We start from the raw sequence: 22,549 nt of genomic DNA on the forward strand, positions 1-22,549 counted from the left end.
TTGTTTTAAAATTAATTTTACTCAATCATTATGTGGAAGGTTTTTCTCTCTCTTGGTTTCTGAAAACACAGGAACTGTAACGTCTGACAGCACAGCGGTAATCATCTAACTCCGGGGTCAGCATGAGAACAGCCATAGACAATACATAAATGAATGGGCATGGCTGTATTTCAGTAAAACTTTATTTACAAAAACAGATGGTGGGCTGGATTGGGGCCGGGGGCCTTAATTTGCTGACTCTCAACTACTGAGAATCAGACATGAAAATCTAAGGCATATTAGCTATTTTGACCATTTTCTAATGAATCTCCTGGTGCCGAATGAACTGTGTTGCTCTCCGATGGATGAGAAATCACGAAGCGGATCACTCTGATCCATCTTCATGCTCTAATGATGGGCACAGAGGCTTCCAGCAATGAAAGGACTTGCCAAGGTTCACCAAGACATAGAGGCAAAATGAGGACTCAAACCCCTTCAACTTATTTCAGGCCAGTTGGTGTAAAGTGATCATTGTCAACTCTCTGGGGGCCTCCCAAGTCAGGAGGGATAGGAGGAGTAAAGCTCGGAGACCCCTGGCACAGCCAAGCTGCGTCTTTGTTTTCCTCCCCCATTTAAAAAACCTGTGGTGGGCTTCCCTGGTGGCGCAGTGGTTGAGAATCTGCCTGCCAATACAGGGGACACGGGTTCGAGCCCTGGTCTGGGAGGATCCCACATGCCGCGGAGCAACTGAGTCCGTGAGCCACAACTACTGAGCCCGCGCGTCTGGAGCCTTTGCTCCACAGTGGGAGGGGCCGTGATAGTGAGAGGCCCGCACACCGCGATGAAGAGTGGCCTCTGCTCGCTGCAACTGGAGAAAGCCCTCACACAGAAACAAGACCCAACACAGCCAAAAATAAATAAATAAATTTAAAAAATAAAAAATAAATAAATAAATAAATTAAAAACCTGTGGCAAAATACATGTACCTCAAAAGATGCCATTTTAACCATGTTTAAGTACAGAACTCAGTGGCATTAATTACATTCCCAGTGGTGTGTAACCATTTCCCAAACTTTTTCATCATCCCAAACGGAAACCCTGCACCATTAAACACCCCGCTCCTGGTAACCACCACTCTACTTCCCCTTTCTATGAACCTGACTACTCTAGAGCCCTCAGCTAAGTGGAATCTAGTTTACATATCACACAATATTTGTCTTTTGGTGACTGGTTTCTTTCACTTAGCATACCGCTTTCAAGGTTCATCGATGTTGTTGCATGATCAAAATCTACTTCCTTTTTAAGGCTGAGGAGTATTTCATCGTATGAAGAGGCCACACTTCAGTTAACCATTCAACCGTCGGTGGACATTTGGTCATTTCCACCTTTTGGCTACTGTGAATAAGGCCTGCTGTGAATGTTCGTGCATAACGTTTTGTTTGAACAGCCATTTTCAGACTTGGTCCACCTAGAGGTGGACCAGGGGGTCATGTGGTAACTCTGTTTAGCTTTAGCACAGCCTGTTTCTTAATGTTCTTTACTTTGGCTTTGTTCACTTACTATTTATAACTTTGACCTCTGCTGGCCCCAGCCTTTCCCAGACATCTAACATGTATCATACCTTCCCATTACGGGAAGCTACAACCTCTACTGACATCTGCTTAGCAAGTGGTCACACACACAAGATGTTAGTTGCCTCCCTGCTTGGCTCTGCCTGCAGTGTAGCCAGTACCTGAATCTTGGAGCAGTGTTTCATTTTGTCCTCTTGGGGAATAGTGTTTGTCACAACAACAGCCTCAAAGGCAGCATTATTTATTCTGGAAATAGCTGGCCCAGAGAAGATCCCATGGGTAAGGATAGCATAAACTTTGGTGGCTCCGGCCGAGAGTAGCCTATAAAATAAAAGAGAAAAAAATTAAGGGCACACAAATATCCTTGAAACATTCTCCCCTTAGTGTGAATTTAAAAGCAATAGTGTGTTCCATAAAGGAAAACAGGAAACCAATTTCACTCACATTTATCAGTCTAAAACAGGATCTTTTAAGGTATGTGCTGGCCGAACACTTTACATTCCCTTAAATCAGGGATTATCAGTCTTGACGTTGGGCCCAGATAATTCTTTGCTGTGCAGCACATCCCTGGCCTCTACCCAACAGCAACACCCCTCCCCTCAGTTGTCACAACCAAAAATGTCTCCAGATATTGTCAAATGTCTCCCAGGGAACAAAACTGCCCAGGTTTAAAAGAGTAAAGCCAAAATGTCACCATGTTGCCATACAATCAATACACAAAACTGAGGTATTATACACTCTTTGTTTTGTTCTGTCTTGGAAACCTGCTGTGCATTCTACCCTCCCAGCACATCTCAAGTCAGACGGGCCACAGTCCATGCGTTCTGCAGCCATGCAGAGCTGGGTGGTGGCTCCCACGTGGGACAGCCCAGCTCTAAGTCCCTGGAAGCCAACGGCTGAGAAGGCTGAAGGCGAGCCAAGGAAGCGAGGGCCTGAAGAGGCCGAAAGACTGTCTTTCTCCTCCTGTGCTCAGTTTCAGGAGAAGCACCTTCTCTGAACTTTTTAAAAAATACACTGAAGGGCTTCCCTGGTGGCACAGTGGTTGAGAGTCTGCCTGCCGATGCAGGGCACACGGGTTCGTGCCCCGGTCCGGGAAGATCCCACATGCCGCGGAGCGGCTGGGCCCGTGAGCCATGGCCGCTGAGCCTGCGCGTCCGGAGCCTGTGCTCCGCAACGGGAGAGGCCACAACAGTGAGAGGCCTGCGTACCACACAAAAAAAATAAAATACACTGAAAGTTCAACCTTGAAAATGAAAACCAGGCCATAAAGGACCACAGTTTTTTCCCTACCAAGAAAAAAAAAATAGGCCTAGAACTGACTTTGGTCTGAAAAACTACTACTAAGCTATCAGTAATGATTAGGAAAAGTGAGCCTAGACATGTTTCCTTTCTTAATGAGACGCCCTAACACTCTCCTCAGTGGTCCCAAACCATGCTCATACTTGTCCGCAGCATGGCAGATGGTGCCACATGTGTCGGCCATGTCATCCACAAGGATGGCCACGCGATCCTTCACGTCGCCCACCAGCACCATCCGGTCCACTTCATTTGCCTTCTTCCTCTCCTTGTGAATCAAGGCAAATTCCACATTCAACCTGTCTGCGATTGATGTGACCCTGCTCAAAGACACAGACAGACACAGACTTAGAGAACAAGCTTATGGTTAACAGGGGGAAGGTGGTGGGAGGATAGATTGGGAGGTTGGGATTGACATGTCCACGCTGCTATATTTCAAACAGATAACCAACAAGGACCTATGTATAGCACAGGGAACTCTATTCAATATTATGTAACAACCTAGATGGGAGAAGAATTTGAAAAAAGAACAGATACATGTATATGTATAACTGAATCACTTCGCTGTACGCCTGAAACACAACATTGTTAACCAACTATACTCCAATATAAAATTAAAAGTTAAAAAATATATCTAGGGAAAAAATTAGACTAATCCTGAAAATGTATTCCCAGAATTATATTAAAAAACTCTAGATTCATTTAAAAAAAAAGACACAGACAGATACATCAAACACTGTCAATACAAAACAAATTGTGTTCTTCATAGCTGTATTTTAGGACGGTCGTGACCAGCCACACTCAAGACAATGCAAGAATCAGGCCTCCCTTGCAAAGCCAGGCCTGGTCTGGGATATGTATTAAGCAACGCAAGGGGAGAAACATGCTACGATGTGGCCCTGCGTTTGTGGCAGCTGGGGAAGAAAGCCAGGGCGCCTTGACCATGGGCTAAACTCCTGGCTAAGAAGCTGACACTCAACAGGTTAGTGTTCGTGGGGGCCTTTTAAAATCAGGGGCACAACTCAAAGCAACTTATTTAGGAATTACTAGCGGCTCAGCGTGGGGAGCAGCCAGCGGGGACAAAGTCCTGCTGAGCGCAGCCATGTAACCTGTACGCTTAGGACAAGGGGCTTCACGGGACTCGAGGCCTCTGGAGACGGTAATCACAGTCCAGGCCTCTGCCCAACTAGGGCAAATGCTCAAAAGTCATCAGCTCTGAAAGGCCTGAACTGACAAAAGGAGAAGGTGGCAGGCCAGGCTTGCTAGTGAGCCTGGAACATTCCAGATTTTTCCTGTGAAGAATAGATTTCAATGATGAAACAGTGCAAAAATAACGCCATAGATATAAGGTGACATGAAGATTTTCCCGTTTCACTTTTTGAAATGATGCTCACTCCTGATGCAATTCAGCTGAAAAACTTTTTATTGAGGGACCAAAACATATACACTCACACACCCTAATTTAGTATGCAGTGACTGGAGGATGCAACCTCTAGACGCTTTTTAAGTCCTGGTCCCATTCCCTGCGTCCTGCTCAGCTGGCAACCAAGAGTGGCGCACCATGCGTGCTCTGATCAAGCCGAGTGTGGCCAAGTCGCTGAGAGGAACCCACTTTCTGGGGCCAAGAGGGCAGCATGAAGGGGGCTGTGTACCACAGGTGACCCCTGCTTGTTTCTGAGAACATTCAACAACCAGTATTTTTTTAAATTGTGGCATATATATATATATATATATATATATATATATATATAGAATTTGAATGCTGACCAAAATTTTACCCCATAATCTCCCTACAATATAGACTACTATCTATATGCCAATTTCATAAAAGATAAGCCATTTAAACTCCCATTAAGGAAAGCTAGTTTCTCAGAACACAAGACAGGTTTTCCCAAGAAAAGACTCTTGAACACCTTATGTATGTGCGTATATATTAAAATTCTGTTTATTTGTAAGGACCAGGAAGATCTCGGTGCGGTGGGGAAGCGCCACCATTTGGGGCTGAAGTTTGAAGCAACTCGAGTCCAAGCATAACCTGCATTCTGCCATGTGATCCGCTCTCCTAAGCCCGTGCACACACAAACCAGCAGGGGGCGCGGAGGCCTGCGTGGGAAAGAAGCTGAGCTATGAGGTTTTCGGGGGTGGGGACAGGCGTGGAACATGAGTGGGGGAGCTCCAGCCACTTCAGGTACCCAATGGCAACATCAGACGCAGAGAATAAAGGAAAATATCCCAGCAAAAAGCCCCCTGGGTTGCGAGAACATTCCTATTTCTCCACAGGTTCCAAGTCTTCTTTTCCTGGTGTATAACTGAGACTTAATACCTATTCCTAACATACGATGTTGAGACAGTGTATCATATAGAAATCTTGGGTGGAAAAAGCTAGGACAAAAATAATACATAGTTTGATTTCCATTTCTTCTGGATACACTATTACATTCTCTTTAAAAGAGAAAAAAGTCAAATCTGAATTATTTAGTTTCACCAACTTCCCAGACCAGTTTTACATTAATATTGACTATCTCAACAGTGGTGTGTTTCCTAAGGTTTATTTTTTTCTACCCACAAGTGACCTCTTGTGGCGATATTAAGTTTTGTGGAGACACTAAGTTGTAACTGGAACAAAACAACCCTCAAAGTTTTTTCTACAAGTTCCAATTTGTCAGATAGATATCTATTTTTCTTGGTGAAACACGACTTCTTGCATCAAACAAAGAAGCCACAGATAACGTCAACTGTACGTATCATGTGTTACCCGCGAGGCTACTTTGACGCTTGGGGAACAGGTTATGCCAGGATATGAGGATGACAACGATGTGTAGCAAAAACTGGGGAGGAATGGAGGTGACAAAGAATCTGAAATGCACGCCCCTAAAACGCTTGCCTTTCCCGGCAGAGAGGGAGCAGGGGTGATCGGAGCGGAACTCCTCTGACGGGGATCTGAACAAAAACAGCACCTTGCTGCTGGCCATTTCCTCTGGCTAGCTAACTCTGCATTTTTAAAGCAGGAGTTGGCAAGTAGATGGGGGAACCGGGTATATAATAAAAGATGGTATTTCAAATCAATGTGAGAAAAATTGATTACTGAATAGTTTTGGGGACAATTCAGATAGCTGGGGACAGGGGGAGGGGAATTCTTAATTCACTCTTTATTCCAAAACAAATTTCAGATGGAAGAAAAATCAAAACATTAAAATGGAAAAAAGCAACCCTTAAAACATGAAATCATGGGAGAAGAAAAATGTTAAGGGTGATGCTTCATAAACCCAGAAGCCATGATGTGGAAACAGAGATAAATGTGAGTACATAAGAATGTTTTAAAAGTCATGCAGAGAAGAAAAATACAAAAAGGGAAGAAGTGAAAAACTTGGGGACTTAATTGCTACACACGAGAAGCAAAGATGTCACTTCCTGCCTGCACAGAACTGCTAACAAGCCAGAGGAAGAGGCCTCCAGCTGACAGAACATGCAAAAGGTATGAACAAAATATAAACGTGCTAGAAGGAGCGCTCAACCTTAAGCACGCAACTGGAATTTACAGGAGGAGATGCCATGTATCACTCAGCCAACCTGTAAAGTAAAAGAAGTCCAATCGGGCTTCCCTGATGGCACAGTGGCTGAGAGTCCGCCTGCCGATGCAGGGGATACGGGTTCGTGCCCCGGTCCGGGAAGATCCCACATGCCACGGAGCGGCTGGGCCCATGAGCCATGGCTGCTGAGCCTGCGCATCCAGAGCCTGTGCTCCGCAACGGGAGAGGCCACAACAGTGAGAGGCCCACGTACCACAAAAAACATAAAATAAAAAAAAATAAAAAATAAATAAAATAAAAAAATTTAAAAAAAATTAAAAAAACACAGCAAATAAGTATGTGCAGCATATTATCATCTGTGTGAAATAAAAAAGGGGGGGTATATGTTTGAAAAGCATAATTCTGACTTTGGGAAGAACAGAGGCCCCTCAAGAAGGAAATGGGAGACATCACCCTACATATAAAAAATAGGATTGCGGGCTTCCCTGGTGGCGCAGTGGTTGAGAGTCCGCCTGCCGATGCAGGGGACGTGGGTTCGTGCCCCGGTCCGGGAGGATCCCACGTGCCGCGGAGCGGCTGGGCCCGTGAGCCATGGCTGCTGAGCCTGCGCGTCCAGAGCCTGTGCTCCACAACGGGAGAGGCCACAATGGTGAGAGGTCCGTGTACCGCAAAAAAAAAAAAAAAAAAAAAATAGGGTTGGGATGGGAAAAGACAAGGCCACACAAGTTTGTAGAATCTATTATTCTTTTGGCTTGGTAGCTATCAAACTAAGTTGTTCTGGTCAAAAAAAGAAATATGCCTGACATGAAAGCCACTTATTTTATGATCCATCCATATGAACCACCCAGGGAGACAATTCCCTAGACACAGTGGAGATTAGTCGTGGCCACAGGCTGGAGGGAGAGGGAGTGGGGAGTGACTGCAAATGTTCTAGAATTAGACAGTGGTGACAGATGCCTAACTCTGAATACACAAAAACCACTGACCTGCGCACTTTAAATGGATGAACTGGAGGTATGTGAATTACATCTCAATAAAGCTGTTACTGAAAACAAATTTCGTCTTAGGCTCCCTCTCAACCCACTTGTTCACCTCTAACCTTCAAGCAGGCCAGTGCACTCGCCTGCAGATTCCATTGTGGGACTTCAGGAAGTTTCCAAGTAACCGCAAGCATTTCCAAGAGAAATTACTCCAAAATGTTGCTCACATTCCCCTGTTGTCTTAAGCAGACAACACTTGGGGTTGCTTGCACCCGAAGGGGAGCTTTTAAGTTCGATTCTAGGTCCTTAGCTTGGCCGTGGAAGGGATGAGGGATGGGCATTTGCATTTTAAAGATGTCCCCAAGCTTGATGGTCACCACTCTCTCGTGGCAGGTTTACTAGCATGCACAGACTTACGAGCTTCCTTGCTTTCTCACAGGACTGGTGGACGGAGCTCTCTTTCACCTCTCCCTCCCTGAAGGAGGCCCCTGCCATGGCGTTAAAACTTCATTCCGCTCTTTTCCCCCCCAGAGAGCAGCTGCGCAGTTCTACAAGGTGACTCTGACTCACCGAGTCTCGGAGCACAGTAAAGCACTCTGCATTGGCGTTCCATCACCTTCACCCCATCCTCAACTGTCTGTACTGACTGCTCTCTAATTCCTTGAGCCTCTGTAAAGCCCTCTGGATTTGCTACTCAGTACCATTATTTATGCCATTCAGTGCACCTGCGCTCTGATGCTTTTAGTGCCATGTCAATTTCCGTCCAACATCCTCCTTTTACAGCCTAGCAACTGTCCTGTGAGCCCACGGGGCCGGCTGCCCGCCGCCCTGTTATCTGCAGGCGCTGGCTCTCGGTGGGCTGCGCCCCCTTGGCTTCCTAACTGGGATGGTCAGGCACAATGACGTGGTCTTCAGCGGGGAGCGCTTACTGAACAGCTAGGCTTGTGGAATTCTCCCTTGACCGTGGCTCTGTGGCCTGGGGTCAGTTTTCCCAGCATTGGGAAAGACTGGCTTTCCTCCCCAGGCTGCAGGGAGGGGTCTCCCTGCCATCTGCCTTCTCTCTGGAGGCCCCCATGAAGGCATTAGCCTCTCCCAAGCCACCCGCCTATTCCTGGATCTGACACCCATACCCCACGCCACCCCGAGCGCGGCTGTCAGCCTTCTTCATTTCTTGGCCACAGTCATCTCCCTTTCTTTCTGGCTGCTCTGCAGACACGCATTTTAAAATTGTTCTATTTTGGCTTCCATTTCTAAATGTTTGTAGTAAGAAGAACTAGCTTGGTCAATCGTGGTGTTAAGTAAAAGCCTTATTTTCCAATTAGGCTCATTGCTTTTATAATCAGAAATGAAAACTTAAAAAACTCAAAACAGGGCTTCCCTGGTGGCGCAGTGGTTGAGAGTCCGCCTGCCGATGCAGGGGACACGGGTTCGTGCCCCAGTCCGGGAGGATCCCACATGCCGCGGAGCGGCTGGGCCCGTGAGCCATGGCCGCTGGGCCTGTGCGTCCGGAGCCTGAGCTCCGCAATGGGAGAGGCCACAGCAGTGAGAGACCCACGTACCGCAAAAAAAACCCACAAAAACCTCAAAACATTCTTTGCTGAAACCAAATGTCTGTGTGTATTTTTTTTTTCTTTCATGAGAGAATGAAATGTTAAAAATGACAGCTCTCTGCTCTGGAGGTGAAGCCTGTTGGCTACTTACTTGCTCATTTGCAAAATAAACTGTTCAGTAATTTAAGACATGCTTCCTTATCTAACACATACGGAAAGGAAAAAGCAGTCGGCAAACACACAAATCTAAATCTGCCTTGTGCCGCTGGGCCTGTGCAGTACCTTTTGGCGCCCCCGGCGTCAGGTGAAACAATGATGCAGTTTCTCCACTCGGTGATGTTCTCCCGAATCCACTGCAGGACCGCGGGCTCCGCGTACAAGTTATCCACGGGGATATCAAAGAACCCCTAAGGGGAGAAGTGGGTGTCACGTTATTGCGGGGTTTTAAGAAAGATCTTCTCTTTCATGAAATAAAACTTGAATTTTTTATTCAAAAGAAGCCTTTTCAACTGACTCCCCTTTTTTCTTTTCTTTTCTTTTTTTAAAATTGAAGTATAGGGGGCTTCCCTGGTGGCGCAGTGGTTGAGAGTCCGCCTGCCGATGCAGGGGACACGGGTTTGTGCCCCGTTCCAGGAAGATCCCACATGCCGCGGAGCGGCTAGGCCCGTGAGCCATGGCCGCTAGGCCTGCACGTCTGGAGCCTGTGCTCCGCAACGGGAGAGGCCGCAACAGTGAGAGAGGCCCACGTACCGCAAAAAAATAATAATAATAAATTTAAAAAAATAAATAAATAAAATAAAATTGAAGTATAGTTGACTGACAAGGTTGTGTTACTTTCAGGTGTCCAGCAAAGTGATTCAGTTATTTATTTATATATATATATATATATATATATATATATATATATATATATATATACACATTTATATATATATATATGTATTCTTTTTCAGATTCTTTTCCATTACACAAGATACTGAATATAGTTCCCTGTGCTATACAGTAGGACCTTGTTGTTTACCTACTGTATATATAGTAGTGTGTATCTGTTCATCCCAAGCTCCTAATTTATCCCTCCCCCAACCTTTCCCCTTTGGTAACCGTTTTCTATGTCTGTGCAGACTCCCTTTTCTTAATTCAAACAGAATTAAATCAAAAGATTGATATGTTCCAGAAGCAGATTTCAGTTCAATACGGGGACATGGTCTGCTATCTTCTGATCAGCTCTATCCTAAGGGATAGGAGAATGGTTTTGTAGATCAGTGGGTGAGAGATTTGCTGTTTCTTAAACACCTTATTATAAGCCAAATAAGTCAACATTCACTATATCACAGAGTATGCATAGTGTAATTTGGCCTGTTTGCCAGATTACGGAACTAAGTTATGAAGAGTTTTAAAAAACCTACATTACGACTCTCCCATTCTAATTATTTTCCAGAAGTTGAGATGGAATTATAGAGTTTACTACCAAGAAGCCATTCCCGCTCCTCCAAAAGTGAGTAGAGGGGAGGTGGTGCTGGAGACAGGCGACATCAACATTAAATATATTTCTAAGTTCAGTAAAAAAGATGAAAATCCAAGAGTTGCCATATACAAACTTAAAAACACACGTAGTGTTACCTCCTTCAAAAATTATTTAACTTAACAGGGCGTTAGGATTTAACCACTTGCACTAAGCCCCCACCGTAACCAAGGACGACAAAGAAAATGCTGGAACCTGGATCTGAGAGGCATGCAGGTCCATGGTGATGATGTGATCCGCCCCAGCGACCGAGAGCATATTGGCCACGAGTTTCGCCGAAATCGGAGCACGACTCTAAAATATAAAGGCACGGATTTTATAACAGGGGAGAGATGGAGACCTCCAGATTTCTCCCACTAAGATTTATAGAAGAAAGAGGAATCACAGATGCTTTCTTACACGTGAAGAAAACTAACATTAATAATTCAAAAATTAATACTTCAATAATTTAAACTTAGTAATTTAAGTGATTTCATTACTAGTAAAAGTTACAGGTTATAATAGCAAAAGATACCCGTCCCGTTTTATTCACCAAGTATTAATTATTTACATCTACTACTGTGAGACAGTGTGCCTGACACTGGGTATAGAAAACAAATATCAAAGAAGCAAATAATTAAACATAAATACAAGTAACATCACAACTTAAATAATTCCAATCGTGACAACTGTGCAGAATAATAGGTCCCAGGAGAGAGAGAGAGAGACAGACAAGAGCATGAAGGACATCAAGTTAAAAGACACTGGTTGTCAGAGGCCCCCTCTGAGGAAAGTGCTTTTTAAGGCGAGGCCAGCAGAAGCGGGAGACCAGTGTTGCAGCAAAAGCAGCCCATGTGACGTCACGGAGGCCGAGAGATCACATCCAGGGACGGAACGAATCCTAGCGTGGCTACAGGCAGTGGTCCAGGACAGAGTGCAAGGGCATGCCGGGAGAGAGGCAGGGGCGCATCCTGCAGAGCCCTGAAGGCCAAGGCCAGCCCTTCAAGACGAGTTTCTGCACTACAGCTGGGAGTGAAGGCTGTTACAAATTCGACAAAAACCAGATCCAAGAAAGAACACCTTAAGGTGATGGATAATTTGATATTCAGAGAAGCACATGCAGCGTGACGCTGTATCCTCTCTGAAGGTACCCAACTCCTCCACAGCTTTAGGTTCCACACCGTACACGACGGACAGTAACTGTCCACGTCAAAACAATCCAAGAGACTATACAGGCACGATGAGACCTAGGGAAAGAGTTCAGCATTTTGCTGTCAACAGTGTTATTCCTATACACCACGAAAAAGGAAATGTAAGCTGAATAGAAGATTTCATTCACACTTACAATGTCACATGTCAATTATATCTCAAAGCTGAAAAAAAAGATCTCATTCAAAATAGTAACAAATGATCTGTTAAATACACAGACACACAGACACAGTATATTCATGTAAAAACACACAGGAATTATATCACAATGTGAACAGATTATTTTTATTTTTTCTAATAACACCATTCTTTTATAAAAAAGAAACCTATTACTTGATGATAATACACACCCCCACCCCCACCCCACACACACACATTTTTTCACACACAAAGAATGAGAGGAAACAGCCCAAATGTTACCAGTAGATGTTTCTAGAAAGTGAGATTATGGGGAAACAGTTTTCTAATTTTTTAAAAATTGTTCAACCTGTTCAACTAAGTCACGTTTTCATCGTGTTAGCTCCCCTGCTCTGGTCCACGTTGCCTTTGGGATGAAAAGCCCTCCCACCAGCGCGGCTCTAGCTACTGAGACCTGGTCTGTGCCCACCCCGTCCCTGCGCCTCCAGGAGGGGGCCTCCCCGCAGTGGGGACTGGGCCCGCTTCCTCCCCCTTCCGGAGAACACTCCAAGCCTTGCCATCTCAACCTGCACACCCACCTTACCCTTATTCCGCCCCCATCTCTGCAGACCCAGTGTGTTTGACCCTCCAGATCTGGTTCCAGTCTCCAAACTTTAAGGTACTCTGAGAAATCTAGAGAGAAATGACCTGTCCCTTCTAAAGGGACACAGCATTTGGTCCCCACTATATGGGACCACCTTACGCCGCCTGCTTAAAGACTGACATCAGAAGATATTTTACGTAGGATGCATAATTCACAACTAGACTATGAGTCCCTCAAGGGCAAAGAATTGGTTTTGGAGATTTCCACATCACCTGCAGTCCCAGCCCTGTACCTTGCATACGACAGTTCTTCGATAAATATTTAATAACAGGATCTCTGTAACACCAAGTTTCCGAGGCTTAGTCATTCACCTCACTAACTGTGAGAATTACTTAGTCTAACAAAATTCCGAGATAATTAAAAGAACAAATCGATAGCTGGGAATCTGACTCACAATGCTCATCAATTTGGGGCTCTTTCTCTAAGCTGATAACCTACGACAAGAGTCCTCCGCTCTCCATAGCGTTCTCTCCATGGCGTTGAGCATTTCTTACTTCTGAGAGCTGAAGCACAGGGGTAATTTTTTTTTTTCTTTTTACAGGGGTAATTTTTAAATTCATACTTTTTGATCTCCTCCTTCAAACTCTGTTTTCAAAGCTGGTTTTTGGACCGTCTTTCGCAATTTGCCTCAACCCCCAACTGCATCTTGCAGGAAAAATGATTCACAAGTTTCAACTGACTTTATAGCCAAGACAGAGAAAAATTTGTAAGACATTTCGACAAAGGTAGTCAAGGTACAGCAACCGAAAATAAAACGTTCGACTCCCCTAATGAAAAATGGGTAAAGGTCAAATATTTTGTGAGCCAGACCAACCTGGACAAAGACTCTCCAGAGAGTCCAGATTTTATTTAATGTATCGGCTGCTGCCCTGTTAAAAAGTGTAAACTTCGCAGGCTTTAAAAATTGACAAGGGGCTTCCCTGGTGGCGCAGTGGTTGAGAGTCCGCCTGCCGATGCAGGGGACACGGGTTCGTGCCCCGGTCTGGGAAGATCCCACATGCCGCGGAGCGGCTAGGCCCGTGAGCCATGGCTGCTGAGCCTGCGCGTCCGGAGCCTGTGCTCTGCAAGGGGAGAGGCCACAACAGTGAGAGGCCCGCCTACCGCAAAAAAAAAAAAAAAAAAAAAAAAAAAATTGACAAGATTGTAGAAATTTGTGTCAGCACAACTGTCCTCAATTTTTCCAGTTAAGAAATCAAAAGAAGCTATTTGATCACTGAAAACAGAACATAACCTTGAAAATTTGGGGGGAAAAGAAAAATCCCCTCAAAAGTAATTATGTCCAGCTGTGCCCACATCATACAGTTTTTAGCAGGGAAGGAAACTAGCAATTATTGACCACCCACTATAGCAGAGGTCAGGGGACTGGTGCCCATGGGCCAAGACAGCCCATGCTCTGTTTCTTCCCAACCTGTGAGCTAAGAATGGTTTTTAGGCTTTAAAGTGGTTGAAAACCAATCAAAAGCAATATTTTGTGACATTTGAAAAGTATGTGAAATTCATATTTCAATGCCCATAAATAAAGTTTTATTGGAACACAGCCATACCCCTTCATTTACATATTAAATATGGCTGTTTTCACACCAAATGGTGAAGTGGAGCAATTTCAACAGAGTCCCAGTGGTACACAAGGCCTCAACAATCTGACACCTGGTTCTTTTGGGAAAGAGCCTGCCCACTTGTGTGCCAAGCACTTTATAAATAGTACCAAATACCATCCTTAACTTCCAGAGGAGGAAACTAAAGACACAACGGAACAAGACTAAATAATGGCACTAAAGGTCAAACCCAAGTCCACTTGACTCCGAAGTCTTACCCCAGAGCTCAGACCACTCTGCACCACACTTTTTACAATGAATATGATATTGTCATCTTTTTTCCATGTTAGTATTACATTGTGCTGATGTGTCATCATGAAACCTTCCCTTCACTGTCAGAACTTGCCCCTGGTTTCTTGCACATACAAATAAAAGCAAAAATAACATTTGACGGATGTGCAGCACTTGCTTAAAAACAAGCAGTGAGGTTAAAAATAATTAAACGAGCTTTGAATCTGGTTAAAAGGCTCTAGCTTTTTCTGCGCTTCTTTGCAGGTAACTCTAAATAGATGGACTGCACAGAATTCCATTGTGTCTTAGACGTCATAGACAGTACAGTCCTATGGGAAGGAAAGGACAAGTCTGTGGGGCTCCCCAGGGCTCCTCCAGTGGCTGAGGAGGAGAATTTCTTTCTGAACCCATAGAACAAGTGTGGCCGACGACTTCCCATCACATTCAAACACTACGTGGCCTTTAGCCTACCTAAGTGAAGCCCAAAGCGGGGAGAAGTGTTTTCCCCCATCACCCTGGGTCTCCTCATCACTCGCCCTGGCTGGTACATGAATTACATATAGGCTCAGGCCATTTCTCTTAAGTGCTTACTAAATCCTTTGTTACCCTCACTCCAAAAGTTTCCTGATACAAAGCCAGCCCAGTTGGTCTAAGGAAAGAAATGAAGAGTTAGAAAAGTTATTGGCAGCAATTTAAGAAGTCCAAAAGCATACCTCAAACGATAGACAAAATTAAAGATTTCCCTTTCGACCAGCATCGTGAGAGAAACAGTCTCTCTCTTACTGCAACACGAGTCGGCTTGACTAGAGAGAGGTCAGAAATGATGGTGCCAGAACAATCAACATGTCCTGGCCGCCTCCAAGGTCAGTCCCAAAGAGCCAGGCTACACAAAGGGTGGTCAAGAGTCAGACTCACCTGGGACAGTTGGGTGAACACTTGTTTCCTGGCATCACGACTCACAGAATCCCCTTTCAAGCTCTCAAGTAGCCTGACTTAGATGATAAATGATGTAATAATGACACTATCTCAAAGCTTGAACTGTCCCTAAATACCCACTTATTCACACATCAGTGACCTGTCAAGGCCATCTGGAGTGGGCTGAATGGTGGCCCCAAAGATATCAGGTCCTAACCCCTGGAGCCTGTGTGATTGTCACTTTATTTGGAGAGAGGCCCTTTGCAGATGTGGTTTTGCTAAGGATTCCGAGATGGGGAGATTATCCCAGAGGGCCCTGGATGCTACTGTATGTATCCTTAAAGACAGAGATCCCACAGAGGCAAGAGAAGCCCACGGGAAGATGGAAGCGGAGGTCAGAGGGATACGGCCTCAAGCCAAGCAACGTGGCAGCTGCCAGCAGCTGGAAGAGGCCAGGAAGGATCCTTCCCTAGAGCCTCCAGACGGAGCATGGCCCTGCCGCACCTTGATTTTCAACTTCCGGCCTCCGCAACTATGAGAGAATCCATTTCTGTTGTTTGAAGCCACCCAGTTTATAGTAATTTACTACAGCAGCAATTGGAAACTAACACAGCCCTCTGTGATTCCTTTTTGGCTATCAGCTTTCTCCAACAATAAGGCGCACCATTTCTGAACTCCAGATTCCCTCTGCTGCTACTGGTGCGGTCTCTCAACTGCTATCATGGCCTTGCTTCTGTGTTGCTGACGGTGACCATCTTATCTCTTCCATCAGCGGTTAAGTTCAGAAAGTCGTGGAACTGTCTGATCGGGGTAAAAACGAAAAGCAGCTACCATGTTGTTTCCAAGAAACACACTTACAGCAAAGTGACTAAGGAACAGTGAAAGGAAGGAAAGAAACTGGTACTCAAAATGGCCCCCAAGGGCTTCCCTGGTGACCCAGTGGTTGAGAGTCCGCCTGCCGATGCAGGGGACACGGGTTCGTGCCCCGATCCGGGAGGATCCCACGTGCCGCGGAGCGGCTGGGCCCGTGAGCCATGGCCGCTGAGCCTGCGCGTCCGGAGGCTGTGCTCCGCAACGGGAGAGGCCACAACAGTGAGAGGCCCGCGTACCGCAAAAAAAAAAAAAAAAAAAAAGAGACAGTTGAACAACATGGTTCCAGGGAACAGTTAAGCCCACTGGGGCTTCAACAGCTCTGGAGGGCTCTTCGTCAGCGTGGTGACAGAGGGCAATGCTGGCAAGTAGAGGCCAGAGGCCAGTAGTTCTGTCACACCCCCCGTGTGGGGCAAGGACACCAGCCATGCAGACCCTGCTAGTTCCTCTATGCGGCAAAGACTTCATTATGATTAAACATAAGAAACGAAGTTTGAAAGTACAATATTGGAACAAGAGGTAACTGCCAATCAAACACTTGCAAACAAAAGATGCAGGCGTCTCAATAATTGTATCAGTTAAAAAGAAAGTTAGGGTTTGAAAAAAACAAAAACCAAACCAAGAAACCCAAAAAACAAGTTAGGGTTCCAAATCGTTACACAGTGGGAAAGGGCCAAGTAGTAATAAAAGGAGTCATTTACCGAAGAAGAAGCAATGTATCAAATATCTTCGTGCCATGTACAAAAGCTACTAGAAAAAAAAGGAAAATCTGATGACAAATGACAGAATACAGAATTTACTAAACCTCCTGTTACATGGAAGAGAAATGGTAGCCGAATATGAGCTTCTCTATGACACAGACAAGAACGAAGATGCTGAACAAGCCCATGGAAACACACAAATGGGAGGAAGAGCTAAGACAACAGACTACACTGATGGGACAAAAGAAAGAAATTGAAATTTAGCAGCTAAAAACACACATAAAACTTGCAAATCAAGTTTAGAATAAAAGCAGCTCCATAAATGACAAGTGGGAGGTCATATGCTTCACAGGAGCAGGTGGGACCTCAGGTTTGGGCTGCTCACAAGCTAAAGGCAAGTCACAAAGTAACAGACACACACACAGCCCCCCCCCCAACACACACCCCAACATTTCATGGCATGGGCAATTATCTGAAATTCACAATGTCCATAAATATATGTTTTATGGATTTATGTTATATGGAACTGAAAGGATTCCCGTGGAACCATCTATTCATAAAATACAAGGTGGACAACAGCTTAAGAGCTGTTCCCCATAGAGGGCTGAATGGTATCCCCAAAACTCACGTCCACCCAGAACCTCAGCCTGTGACTTCATTTGGAAATCGGGTCTTTGAAGATGTAACTAAGGTGAAGATCAAGATGAGGTCATTCTGGATTAGGGCGGGCCCTAAATCCAGTAACTGTCCTTTTATAAAAGACAAAAGGACACACAGAGACACAGGAAGGCAGCCACGTGAAGACAGGCAGACATGGAAATGATGCTACCAGAAGCCAAGGAATGCCAGGAGCCAGCAGAAACAGGAAGAGGCAAAGAAGGCTCCCCCAGGGTCTTCAGAGGGAGTGCAGGCAGCCTGCTGGCACCTTGACCTCTGACGTCTGGCCTCCAGGGCTGTGAGAGAGTACATTTCTGGCATTCTAAGTAAGCCTCCCAGTTTGTGGTCATTTGTTTTCGCAGGCCCAGCAAAGTAATGCAATCCCCTTTCAAGCTCCCCTCCAACTCCAACTTCTCTGATTTTTCTTAAAGGCAGAGGCCGTATCTTCTTCAGTTTTTCTAGAAACTGACAAAGCCTCCTAAAGTGCTAGTGTTACAAAAAGAATAATTCAACAGTATTAACTTCATTCCTCTTGCAAGGTTAAAAAGAGATAATGGTATAAATTAAACTTGGTATCTTGAGATAACTGTAGACTCATATGCAGCTGTAAGAAACAATGCTGAGATGGTGCAACCTTGCCTCAGTTTCTCACGGTAACGTTTCGCAAAACTAAGGTAGGATATCACAGCTGGGATCCTGACATGGATACAATCCAGTGGTCTGCTCAGGACTTCCCCCAGTGTTTTATACTCACCAGGGGTGCGTGCGTGCGTGCGCGCGCGCGCGTGTGTGTGTGTGTTTTTAGTTCTATCCACCACCACAAAGGTACACAATAATTTCATCCACTTTCATTATATGTAAAGTATAATAATGTTATATTATAGTAATGGTATTTTCATACCTGCAAAAATACGCTTTATCTGTTTCTATATGTACAAATACTAACGTGATGGCTGGTCCAAAGACAAACCTTTGGTAGAGCCGACCAGAGAAGGCATATTTACTCCATCCTGACAGTAGACAGCAGGCATTTCCCAGGGATTCAGAGGTCCAAAGTGAGAAACTAAATGTACCGTTAAGGCAGAGCAGGTTCCTCCAACAGGAGCCCCGCCCCCATACCTTGTCCTTTTTGTCTTGGCGGGCGTAGGGGAAGCACGGGATCACGGCGGTCACCCTGGAGGATGACGCGATCTTGCAGGCGTTGATCATGATGAGGAGTTCCATCAGGTTGTCGTTGATTTCTCCGCAGCCACTCTGGATGATGTACACATCTTCTCCCCTCACACTTTCGCCAATCTCGACGCTAGGGGATGGAAGATGCCGCCCGTTAACAGGAAAGCATCCCTGTGACCACCCCCAGGGTTGTGATTCCCTAGGACCTGGCAGGCGGTGGTCCTTGAGGGTATGACTTCTTCCACTGAGAGCTGACAGAGCAAAATCAGCAAAGGGAAAAGTCACAGGGGCGAGGTCTGGGGAGACCAGGCACAAGCTTCCAAGAGTCCTTACCGTCGTGGAGTCACAGAGGACGTGTGGATTCCCCCGGCAATGAGCTGTGACCACACACGTGAAGCACTGTCTCCCGGGGAAGCTCATTAGAGACTCAGCGCCTGGGGTTTTACTGGGGACTCAGTGTTAACCACATGGCTTACACTGTTCAGCAGTGAGCTATTCCCACAGGGAATGCCGGGAAACCTCACGAAAGCTAAGCTCCCAGAAGCCAGCCAAGGGCCACCTTGCAAAGGGACCTTTTTCATATATGAGGGGATCCCATATGCTCTTTAGAAATTGTCTCAGGCCTGTTACGTTAACTCTCTTTGGCTCAATACTGTATTTTAGTTTTTCACTTTCGTTAACGTTACACATACACATTGCTTAAAAAACTCCAATCCGTTCTGTAAGGCTTACAACAAATAAACAGCGCAGAGGCAGCCAATTTCAACTCTTGATATGGTCTTTAGATATTTATCTTCGAAGTCCCTCTCTTACGTTTGTATTGCTTCATCTGGTTTTTTTTTTTTTTTTTCCTGTACGCAGGCCTCTCACTGTTGTGGCCTCTCCCGTTGCGGAGCACAGGCTCCAGACGCGCAGGCTCAGTGGCCACAGCTCACGGGCCCAGCCGCTCTGCAGCATGTGGGATCTTCCCAGAACGGGGCACGAACCCGTGTCCCCTGCATCGGCAGGCAGACTCTCAACTACTGCGCCACCAGGGAAGGCCGTTCATGTGGATTTTTCATCTTAGGCATCACGTGTTGACCTCTATCTCCTCCCCATCCCATCGCCCGCACCCGTGTGCAGCCTTCCCATCTCATCTTGCCACCCTCCTCACATAGATCAGCATTTTCCAACTAAATCTGAGAGCTACATTTTAACTGTGTCCGTGCCATTCAGAGCTGAGTCATACAGTAAACTGAAAACCAAGTTTGTATTGCCCTTCTATGCACAACTTTTGGGGGTCTGTTTACCCTGGAGGAAATTATCCAACCTCTTCATCTACTAAGTTTTCCAAGTACTGAATACAAATGGCAGCCTCAACGCTTGGCTAACAAACTAAATCCCACAATGTCCATGTCAAAGGCCTCGCGCGTGAGCTCCGTTCCTCCCCGAGTCTCTCCCTGAGCTGCCTTCTCTTTCCACCTGTGCACAGCTGTCTCCTGGGGATTGCCTGCACCCCTCTCCTGCCCTCGATTTCCCACTTTCTGTACCCTTTCTTGGTGCACTTCCTTGTTTTACTGATGGGCATCCTCCAGTAGCTTCTTGAGAAAGAGCAAATAGGAACTAAAGTGTTTGAAAATTGCCTACCAGCAAGTTTCTGTATGTCAGGTACAGGATTCTGGGGGCTCAACAAGAGAACGAGTCAGCACAGCACTGGCACACACACACCATTACCTGTATCCCGTCTCCTGCCATCACAAACCCATTGTACCCAATGGTATTGTTTTATTAAAAGAGCTCATTATTTCTAAAGAAAATGTAAACACAAATGGCATTTCGAATACCACAGAGCAGTCTATCTGAATCAACAGAAGCTTCTACCCAACTTTACATAGAACAATTAGAAGACAAAAATGCCATTTTTCAAGTTGACAGGATCTGAAAATGAGTTTTGATAACAGTGGGTCTTAACCTCGCACGTGCTCTGCCATGGATGCAAAGAGTACGATGCCAACCTCGGGATGAGCATGTGACGGACCGAATTCTACATTCTCCCTCCAAGCTTGAGCACTAAGGAGCTACGTGTGATTCCTTCGTGAACATCACATCAGCTGGGAGGGGAAGTCAATCTGGAAATCACAGTATCACATAGCTCAGGGGTCAATAATCTAGAGCCCGTGAGCTGAGAACGGGCTGGGCAGAATAATGGCCTCCCAAAGACGTCTATGTCCTGACCCCCAGAACCTTTGAATATATATGTTCGTTTATAGGGCAAAGGGGAAACGAGGTGGCAGATGGAATTAAGGCTACTAGTCGGGTGACCGTAAAACAGGGAGATTACCCTCGATTATTCCAGTTGGCCCAATGTGATTACAAGGGTCCTTAAAAATGGAAGAGAGAGAGGTCAGAGAAAGAGATGTGAGGACTGACGTAGGGTCAGAGACGTGCTATGTGGCTGGCCCTGAAGATGGAAGAACGGGCCAAGAGCCAAGCAAAGTAGGCAGCCCCTGAGAGCTGGGAAAGCAAGGAATGGATTCTCCCCTAGAGCCTCCAGAAAGGAACACTGACCCACGAGGGACTTCTAACCTACAGAACTGTAAGACGCAACAGCAGCAGAGCCACCGTGGGTCCACGAAGGCTAAAATGTTGTCTGGCCCCTTACAGAAAAGGTTTGCCAACAACTCCTGGTATTATGACTGGTTAATCCCCGAATTTCAGCTTCTCTGGCCTAGTTTTTCTAAGGAACCTCAATCCCCATATGACTAGCAGTCCGGGGGAAGACAGAAAATACATACAATCACCATGGCAACTTCCCCCCAAAGCTATTCCTGCTTCTACTCATAAAGATAGTCACGCCTGATCTTTACTCTAGGTCTTTTAAAAACTGTGGCCAGGAGGCAGCGTCCACTGTTCTTTACTGGCCCTGAAATAGGAAAGTTGATGAGTTTATCTGAGCCAACAACGAATGGGTGTGCTAATTAAAAGACGGCCACAGACTAACACTTTTCCCATCAAGAAGCGCACCCTATGGCCTCTTCCCCCGGATCTGGGAGGACTCCGTGCTTGACAACACAGTGTGACAGAAGTGACGATGCACTGACTTTGGGGCCCAGGCCTTAACAGACTGGGAGCTGCCACTTCCTGTGTTTTGGAATCCTTGTGCTTGGACCCCAGTTTCCATGCTCTAATAAGGAAGCTCCAGCAGCCCTGTGGGGAGAGGTGCTGAGGTTCCTAACCAAGCTCCCAGGCCAAAGCTAGTGCCAACTTACGAGCCATGTGAGTGAGCCAGCTTACAAGTGGACCCTCCAGCCCCAGATGCCACCACACAGGGCAGAAACAAGCCTTCCTTGCTGAGCCCTGCCCAAATTGCAGGTCTGAGAGTCAAATAAACAATTAGTTTCAAGCCGTTGAGCTCTGGGGTGACTTGTTACACAACAGATAACCAGAACTTTGGGTCTCAGGATCCAGCTAGCTGCTCTGGGCATGTTAACGGACCAACATAATGGGTTACAAAGGACTTTCAGACACCATCATCAGTGCTGTCCTAGGACATCACTGTGGCACTTCAGTGGTCAATTGTAAAGCTGGAGCCAACGTCTCCCTGCAGAGCTTAAATAATTTAGAGATGAGAAGGTAAAATCATGAGGCTCTGTGTCCAATTAGATAGTGTTTTTAAAATGGGTCATGGGAGGAGTTGAGGACCAGGCGCCAAACCAGATCTCTCATCTTGGTTCAGGGAGAGATTCAGGAAGGGGGCCCTGAACATGAATTGTATCAATTCTCTCTTCCTTTTGCCCTCCTGCTTCTCACCTCTAGGACCACACGGTAAAAACCGGATCACTAGTGCAGTATCTACAGGGAGGCCTCTTTATAAAAAAAATCAACCTCTGGGCCTAGACAGTTCATGGGAAAGAGAAAAGTCAGGAAGTTAACCTTTTATAGTCTAGATATTAAGAACATAGAATGTAACTACATAGCAATTCCCAGACTTCATGCTGAGTGGTTTCTGACATCTCATGATTTCTAATTAT

At 45.7% G+C, this 22,549-nt stretch overlaps 1 protein-coding gene across 3 annotated transcripts in view; it reads right to left on the reverse strand.

Moving 5' to 3' along the window:
- The window catches only part of PRPS2 (phosphoribosyl pyrophosphate synthetase 2), a 32,949-nt gene that overhangs the window by 8,623 nt on the left and 1,777 nt on the right, over positions 1-22,549 (reverse strand). For all 3 annotated transcript variants that reach the window (XM_081221696.1, XM_081221695.1, XM_081221694.1), the window contains exons 2-6: positions 18,486-18,669; positions 10,624-10,722; positions 9,189-9,313; positions 2,993-3,166; positions 1,712-1,871 (exon numbers count right to left, since the gene is read on the reverse strand). In XM_081221696.1, the coding sequence (XP_081077822.1) occupies positions 1,712-1,871; positions 2,993-3,166; positions 9,189-9,313; positions 10,624-10,722; positions 18,486-18,669 (742 nt within the window). The remainder of the gene's footprint in view (positions 1-1,711; positions 1,872-2,992; positions 3,167-9,188; positions 9,314-10,623; positions 10,723-18,485; positions 18,670-22,549) is intronic.

This window comes from Mesoplodon bidens (genome assembly GCF_964165515.1).
Source record: "Mesoplodon bidens genome assembly, chromosome: X".
NCBI classification, from domain to species: Eukaryota; Metazoa; Chordata; class Mammalia; order Artiodactyla; family Ziphiidae; genus Mesoplodon; species Mesoplodon bidens.